Genomic DNA, 9138 nt, shown 5'->3' on the forward strand with positions numbered 1-9138 from the left:
TAAATGTCTTTCCACGAATAAATATACCATCTTTTTATTTTTACATAATTCTTTATTATTTAAATGTCTTCAAATTATGCTTTTGAAAAAATTAGCTTTTTTAATTTTTTTAAATCTTGACGCAACTCTCTCTCTCTCTCTCACTCTTTCTCTCTTTCTCTTTTAACGTGATTGTCCTTTAATTGTTTAGGCCTTCAGTTAGAGAGAGAAAGCATCGCGGTGATAGACATGGAGCAAGCGGCGATGTTATCTCTATGGATACCCTCCTCTTCACTCCCCTCTCGACCCATCACGTTTTCCCTGCTACGTTTAGGCCGTAAAATTCAGAAAGAAGATTTCGGACGATTTCTGCGCAGGGACGTAGAGAGACTAGAAAGCGCCCAGTCTTTTTTTATTATGTTACAATGGCATATACATGCATACGCATGATTTACAAATGACAATACGCGCGATTAATATGGCACAATAAATAATAATAATAATAATAATAATAATAATAATAATAATAATAATGTAATAAAAATCAATGAAATATATGGATACTTGAGTATTATTTTTATTCTCTAACTTACAAACGTGAAGATTATTGATCTGATTTTAATACAACCTTTCAACAGTTTTTTACGAAATATCACGTAAAGATTAATCAAAACTTTACAAAAAAAAATTAATAACGAATTATATAATAATATACGATATAAGGTACTAAAGTGTTAATCAGTAAAGTAACGGATTTTAATCAAATTCTTCTCGATATTAATTGATGGCAATTGTGGAAATGATGGAAATGGGATAGCAATGGGATGGAAATATTGGAATGAATGCAATGATGTTAATGGAATGGCAATAATGGAAATGATGACAATGACAATATATATAGCCTGACGGCAATGACGGCAATGATGGAAATGATGGCAATTATGACAATGTTCTCGATGTTAATGATGGCAATGGAATGGCAATATGGAAATAGAATCGCAAAATGAAATGAAAGCAATGAAATGTTATCAAATGCATGGAAATGTTATCAAAAAAATGGCAATGATGGCAATAATAAAAATGGTGGCAATGTCGGCAGTGGCGGCAATGGCGTAATAATAATGGCAATGGTGAAAATGGGATGACAATGATGGCAACGATGGCAATAATGACAATGATGGAAAAGATGAAGAATAGGCCATCCCATTGGATGGCATTGATGGAAAGAATGCAATTATGGAAAGAATGAGATGATGGAAATTATATCAATTAGATGGCAACCCAGCAAACACCAAATATAATTGTTATATAACCTGGGAGTAACAGATAATATAACAGGTGTTATACTAGAGTAGCATAACAATTATATAACTTTACTTTATTATTATAATATAACTAGGTTATAAAACTATTATGTTGCTCCGTTATTTATATGTTATAATAAATGCACATTAATACAACTGTTATATATACGTGTTATACAACAACGGTTGCGTTGATATTATATAAATATTATATAACATAATTTCAATTACCGCCGGAATTATATAACTTCGATAGCATGCGCCATAGCGGCGCGCGCAAGTTCGCGGTTTCTTATTTCCGCTTCCGCTAGTGCTATTATATTCGTGCCACGATTACTGATTGAAGACCCGCGCTCGTCCGTGGGAGATCGTGATCGTGAACCGTGTTCGCGGGTGTCTCGTGCGCGCAACGTCCCGTCGCTCGTGAAAGGACGCGACGCCGGCAAGAGAGTCGAGGACGTGGCTTTGATTCGCTCTCGTACGAGAGCTAGATAACTTAAAGGTAAAGACCCGCGCTCGTCCGTGGGAGATCGTGATCGTGAACCGTGTTCGCGGGTGTCTCGTGCGCGCAACGTCCCGTCGCTCGTGAAAGGACGTGACGCCGGCAAGAGAGTCGAGGACGTGGCTTTGATTCGCTCTCGTACGAGAGCTAGATAACTTAAAGGTATGTATTCGCTATTATAGATTAGAACACGTTGTGCACATTATTGCACATATAATTTGGTGATAATAATATTTTTAAACATTTTAAATTATTTATATATGTATAATTATACATATAATTTATGTAAAGCTTCTTTTATGTGTGCATATATACACACATAAAAGAAGCTTTACATAAATTATATGTATATATTATAAAAATTATAAGAATCATATTTCATATTATTTTTAAGCATTTTTTATTATTTATACATGTATAAATATAAAATTTATACATGTATAAACAGTAAAAAATGCTTAAAAATAATATGAAATATGATTCTTATAAACGTTAGTAACAAGAGAACGGGCCAATAACGAGCAATAAATAAGGTTGTTCAAATTACATCTATTTTCATATTACAAGTAAATAAGTAACGCGGAACTAGTTTCTGCTTCACTATAGGCCTTCTTCTGCCGCTCTAATTATAAATACATAAATTAACTACGGAGTCAAAGTTTCACATCGAGTCGAAAAAGCGTTTTTATAATATTGTCGCAACTATTATTTCCTTATCTCATAAATGCATGCTAGTATCCGTTGTTCGTGACGAAGATCTTTGTATTGTATTTGCCTATCTATCGTATATCTGCGTCAAAATTCGTATAGTTTTTATAATCATTACTTGTAATATGAAAATAGATGTAATTTAAACAACCTTATTTATTGCTCATTATTGGCTCGTTCTCTTGTTACTGACGTTTATGAAAATACGAGCGACATGTATTATTATATATGATTCTTATAATTTTTGTATGATTAATGCTGTCTTTACAATATAACTTGTTAAAAGTAATTTTTAAATAATTTTATTATACTATGAAATTGATAGTAATTGTGTGATTCTTTAATCTTAAATTAAAAAATTATGAATTTAAAGATTATAATTATTTTAAACTGTTTTTTTCTTTTTTTTGAACGTAATGTAATATTTGTTTAGCATTTTATCTGTGAGTGACCACAACTGCATCATGCCAAAGGATATACGGTATTTATCTAGGAGACGAAAGGAGCAGTTAATAAATTATCAATTACATTGTCATGAAGATCCTCCTTTGTTGCAATCAATTATTCGGAACATAGCACTTGAAGCAGTAGATGAAGCGGTAGATGAATCGGTAGACGAAGCAGTAAATATTGGTTGTATATCTTATAGAAATGATACATTGCCGACAGATCTAAACGGATTAGATGCATTAGAATCACAGTCTCATGTAGAAAGCGAATATGAAGAACATATTGAATCACAAAATGACACTCCTGTGACATTGGAAGATTGTATGGATGAAACGACTTTACGAACAGATTTACACAGATTAATAATAGAAGATAATATTTCACATAACAGTGCTAACAAATTACTTCTGATTCTAAGAAAACACGGTCCTGTAGAATTACCTAGTGATGTTAGACTTTTACTTCAAACCCCACGAAATGCGTCTGTAAATTTTAAAGTTATAGATAATGGTCACTATATACACTTTGGCCTTTATTTTGCTCTGGAGCGATCCATAAAAATATGTCACAAATTTTTGAAAGCAAAAGAAATAAAATTAAATGTAAATGTAGACGGTTTGCCAATGTCCAAGAGTTCTGGCAGCCAATTTTGGCCTATTATGGCATCCATTGAGGAAATTGATGTTTATACAGTGCCTTTCATAATTGGAGTATATCATGGTATGCGCAAGCCTAGTGATGCTAATGAATTTCTTTCTGATTTTGTAAATGAATTTATTGAACTTTCTCAACGTGGTATAACTGTTTGCAATGAAACATATACGGTTGTTATTAATGCAATAGTATGTGACGCTCCGGCTAGATCATTTATTAAATATACCAAAAGTCATACTGGATATTTTTCATGTTCTAGATGTGTACAAGAAGGCGATTTTTTCAACAATAGAGTCATTTTTCCTGAAATTGATTGTACTTTACGTACAAACGAAACATTTAGAAATCGAATTCACATTGAACATCACATAGGTAATTCTATATTAGAAAAATTATTAATTGATATGGTTTTACAAATTCCACTGGATTATATGCATTTAGTTTGTTTAGGTGTCATGAAAAGATTGCTGCAATTATGGGTTAAAGGCAACAAAAATATTAGATTGTCAGCAGAAGGTGTAAATTTAGTTTCGAATTATCTAATTGCGATTAAGTCCTGTATTCCATCTGAATTTGCCAGAAAACCAAGAAGTTTACATGATCTGGACAGATGGAAAGCTACAGAGTTTCGTCAATTCTTAATGTATACTGGAATTGTTATTATGAAATCAATAATGCGACCGATACTTTACGATCATTTTGTCTCTCTTAGTGTTGCTATAAGGATATTAAGCGATCCGCAATTATGTATATCATTTAATGCTTATGCAAATTCTCTATTAGTATGGTTTGTTTCCAATTATGGAAATATTTATGGTAATGAATATTTGTCATACAATGTTCATAATCTCGTTCATCTTGCCAACGATGTAAAAACTTTTGGTTGTTTAGACAATTTTAGCTGCTTTAAATTTGAAAATCATATGCAAAAAATTAAAAAGAAGTTACATCAATCTGGAAAACCATTACAAGAATGATCAAATCGAATCTTTGAAGAATTACAAGTACCAATCCAGCCGCTCAATCACACGATGCAATATCCAATTGTAGTTTATAAACATCAATCAGATAATAAGGACATTTCTTATTTACAATTTAAATGTTTCAAGATTGGAATAAATAAAAGTGACAATTGTGCTTTTTTCGATGATAACTCGGTGGTTTTTATTTTTGATATATTTCAACAAAATCGGGTGTTATGTACCCGTGTAAAACGTTTTATAAATCCAAAATCGTTTTTTACTGCACCGTGCGATTCGAGAAAGCTTGGCATATTTCTATTATCAAACACTACTACATTTGACATTATAACAATTCCAGTAACACGAATACAAATGAAATGTTTTAAAGTGAAATATCTTGATGAAGTTGATTCTTATGTTACAATACCGCTTCCTCTTACTAATGATTAGGTGCAGTACAAGTTTATTGTAATATGTTTTAATGTTATAACTTTGTAACAATTTTGTACTTTAATTTGAACTTTCGTTTTCTATGTTAAATACCGTGCAGATTTTGATATCTTGGATTCTGAAGGTTATCAAAAGGTTGGTATTTCGGTGTAAAAGTGTTTAGTAAAACCTTAATTTTGGGTGGATGTTATGTATATTAATGTAAATATTATAATCCTTTTTACAGATCGCAAGGCAAGAATGTCGAATTACAATTATGCGGTTGTATAGTTCCCCGCAGACTAAACATATTCAGAAATACCAATAACATGGCTTAAAGAAGATGACTCGCAGTGCTGGTGGCCGCCTAGAACATCAAACTGTCCGCAGATGATTGCAAACTGTGAAAGTCCGGATTATAAAACATGGGCCACTTATAAAATAAACGTCGTAAAATTGTGCAGTAAGTATAGTGGAGCCTAATACTTAGAACTTGATCGGTTCAGTCGTTATTAATAAGTTCCTTAGGTACTCGTGAGTGGCCGGTTCGCGTATAGATATACGGGGTTGTCTCGCGCTATATTTATCATATTGTGTCTCTCGATTTTATATGTGTGTCATTATACAGACTTTTTCTTTTATTCTTTAGCATCTCTTGAATCAGCACGAAAACATGCAGCAGATTCACAATATCAGACGACCGATGAAGATCGGTTAGGAAGAGGACAAAGGCCACATGTAATCGTTTCAGTAGTGACGCAGAAGAGTGCTCAACAAACAAACCTCGAAAGTATGTAAAAAGTACGTATTTGTATCAATAATATATCTTTACTACATATCACGTTTACATTATAAATGTTTTTGTCTTTGTTTTAAATATTGCACAAGTATTTGTCAATGTCCTGATCTCGTTAGGCTGTCGCTACATTATGTGCGTTTTCGCGATTCGTGTATTTGTATACCATTTATGCTAAGCTAAATATGTATACCATTTGTGCTGAATAATAACTTATTGTAACTAAAAATATTAATTTAAATTGTTAGTAGTACTCATTATGTTTTTATTTTTATTTGTAACGCAGTTATATGAAATGTATTAATTTTTGCAGAAAAACAAGTCGACATTGTTACTTCTAGGCCACCATCGTGCCCTGAAAATTTTGGCTTATCTGAAAAAGGAGCAAACCGCGAATATAGACAAGTTACAACGTCACAACAAGGTATGTTATCAATATAACATTAATTATATGTAATAAATTATATACATGTGTGTCATATAATTTATACATATAATTTATGTTTTAATTTTTTGTAGCAAAACGACTCAAAACGAACAACACTGGTGTTGCTAAACCACTATCACATCCTGAGAGCTCGAAATCATTTAATAAAGGATCAAACGATGAACGTAATAAAATGTCACAAGGGGATAGAAACGCCAATACGAGCACTATTGTCTGTAGGAATAAGTCACCATTGTTGTTTGATGACCGCGAACCTTCTAATGTAGAATATAACGATGAATATAATAGCGACGACTATAATAACGATGAATACAATAACGATGAATCTAATAACGATGAACATAATAACGATGAATATAATAGCGACGACTATAATAACGATGAATCTACTAACGAGGAACATAATAACGATGAAATTCCAACGTCACAAGGTATATTATCAATATTACATACATTTTGTGTGTGTTATGCGTATATCCCAATGAAAACAGCGTACTCAAAATGATGTCAAAACCGTCATTTAACCGTTTTATGTGTAAATTCATTAATCTACGTTGAAAATATTTTAATTTATCTCTTAATCATTATATATATGTATATGTGATTTTGTAGCAATTTTTTACTCTAAATTATAGTTAATACACCTTGTAAAAAAACAAAGGATGAAACGATATCACAGTTAAATAACGGTAATATACAAGAAAGCAATAGTAGCCCATTATTAGAATTTGCTTCCGATACGGAAATTGCATCAGATGCAAATGAATCTTTGTACAAAAATACCGACGAAAATAAAAGTCCATCAATGCTAGACTGTAGACGATATTTAAGGAAGAGATCTCGACTTGCATTTCATTCAGTCAAGAATAATGCAAATGCAACTGTTGCTAAAAATAGTGATACAACACTAGTCAACAACACTACTGAAACCGATGAAGATGAAGTGATAGAAGCCAGTCCTATGCAAAGAAGTGTTGCATCTAAAGTCAAACAGTGTTTGAAATTGAAGAGGAAAATTCCTGTAAAACGTTTAGATTTTTCATTATATCCTTCGCCTAAACATATTTCTACGCAAATGGAAAATGTTAATACATTAAAAGATAAAGTTAACATAAATTATCTTTCACCAATAAAAGTGCATAAGAAGACCGATATTCAAATTAAAAAATTTATTAAAGTCCAAAATGAAGATCAACCATTAACGAATAAAATAAATAATTTCAATTTGGATGACACAGAAAACAAGCCACAAGAAAAAAAAACGATATTGGAAAAGTTTAATGTGTAAATATCATTTAATAATTGTGTTAATGTAAGTTGCTTTTATATTTAATAAAAACGTTATTTACAGAAGGTCAAAAAGAAAGGACGTTTCAAAGCAGCTTAACATGCGATGTAAAGCTGATAGAGCAAAATTAAAAGGCTCGGATTGCTGGGAATGCAGAGAAGTAATGCAATATTAATAACAATATAGTTATGAGATATGAATAAATAAATAAATATAAATGATTATAAATATAAATCAAAAAATAAATATAAATAAATAAATATAAATATTTTCATAAAAAAGTAATTCATGACATTTGAGTTTTAGTATTATCAGACTTTGAAATTGTCTAAAGAAAAATTGCAAAAGCGGAAGAATCAATGCTCGCGACATCGGGACAGATTTGAGCGACCAAAGACACCAGAAGGTGTAATAGTTTATTTTATTATCATTCTTTTAGGTCATACATATACATATGTGCAATAAATATAATCTTTTTAAAGGTTTTTGGGATCCAGAATTTTCTGAGACATTTAGCACTTATTGATAGCTAATAAAAGGTGAAATGTTTCGTGATTCGAAATTGTGACACGTGGTACAGAAGCATGTCTTCATTTTGATAACTCATTTTCACATCATACTCCTCATCAATTTCATGTCACTTTGACATCATTTTTACCACGTTGTTTTCACTGGGATGCGTTCATGTACACATGCATAATTAAAACTTTTTATTTCTTACTATTTACAAGCAATATATGTATTAAAAAACTAAAAATAAAATATTGATGTATACATTTTCAGAACAAGACAATCAATCTTCAGGATTTAAGGAAACTTGGCAAGATGTACCCGTAATAAGTACGACATACATTTATAAGAAAGATTAATTACTTGTAAATGTATATAATTACTGGATATAATAAATTTATTGAAATATTTCAGATTTTGTGTCTCCATTGCGTGCTCAACAAGCTCTACAGCAGAAGAATGACGATATTTCTCATATAAAACGTAAATAATTCTTGCACTATTTATATTTTATGTAGCACTCGTTTTAAGTACTTTTATATAAATGGAATATTGTTGATGATGTTGCAGGCTGCCTACAGCAACTCTTACAAATGCAAGCAGCATCAAATTTAACTCTCAAGGACATAAAACAACGACAAATAAAACTAGAAAATGTTATCAAAAGCATTACACCCATTGGATTAAAACCATTGGATAGTGATGACAGTTTGATTGTGGAATTATTACCGTTGGCCACAATAAATAATATGAAAGAATTTGATTCTTTATTAAAAACTTCAAACGAAGCAGTGACGCAATTTGTACTACTGTGTCCAAAAAGTAAGGTGACATTGCATTTATTTCGAAAAATCTTTATTTATTCTTGCAAATCAATTTCGTCCCCTTCAAAGTAATCCCCCCCTGATATAATACACTTATTCCAACGGATTTTCCAATCTTCGAAACAGTTGTAATAATCGATTTTAGGAATGGCCTTTAGCTCCTTCTTCGCAGCGAAACGGTGTCCCCGGAGCGGCCGCTTGAGTTTGCTGAATAGCCAGAAGTCGCATGGAGCCAAATCAGGTGAATACGGTGGTTGTGGAACGATATTAGTCGAGTTTTTGGT

General features: G+C 31.7%; 1 protein-coding gene across 8 annotated transcripts; it reads left to right on the forward strand.

The window, feature by feature from the left end:
• The first annotated feature begins 1266 nt into the window (after positions 1–1266).
• On the forward strand, positions 1267–8926 carry LOC113002809 (MATH and LRR domain-containing protein PFE0570w-like). Of its 8 annotated transcripts, none has more exons than XM_039450514.1 (13): positions 1267–1947; positions 2927–3104; positions 5110–5144; positions 5236–5451; positions 5638–5778; positions 6098–6208; positions 6304–6663; positions 6868–7516; positions 7584–7680; positions 7827–7926; positions 8304–8360; positions 8445–8513; positions 8601–8926. In XM_039450514.1, the coding sequence occupies exons 4-13, from the start codon at positions 5379–5381 to the stop codon at positions 8924–8926; spliced, it is 1983 nt and encodes a 660-aa protein (XP_039306448.1). In that variant the 5' UTR covers positions 1267–1947; positions 2927–3104; positions 5110–5144; positions 5236–5378. The 8 variants fall into 8 exon arrangements, 7 of the variants coding, with proteins under 7 accessions (XP_039306448.1, XP_039306447.1, XP_039306450.1 ...); XM_039450513.1 differs by having other exon boundaries at positions 2927–2974; XM_039450516.1 differs by having other exon boundaries at positions 1267–1785; positions 2927–2974.
• Positions 8927–9138: the final 212 nt, after the last annotated feature.

Source organism: Solenopsis invicta, chromosome 6 (genome assembly GCF_016802725.1).
Source record: "Solenopsis invicta isolate M01_SB chromosome 6, UNIL_Sinv_3.0, whole genome shotgun sequence".
Classification (NCBI taxonomy): domain Eukaryota; kingdom Metazoa; phylum Arthropoda; class Insecta; order Hymenoptera; family Formicidae; genus Solenopsis; species Solenopsis invicta.

Coding starts and splice junctions, on each gene's coding strand:
- LOC113002809 (XM_039450514.1), top strand. CDS start 5,379: ATGATTGCAAACTGTGAAAGTCCGGATTATAAAACATGGGCCACTTAT. Junction 5,452..5,637: donor AAACGTCGTAAAATTGTGCA/GTAAGTATAGTG, acceptor TTTATTCTTTAG/CATCTCTTGAATCAGCACGA. Junction 7,927..8,303: donor GCGACCAAAGACACCAGAAG/GTGTAATAGTTT, acceptor ATACATTTTCAG/AACAAGACAATCAATCTTCA.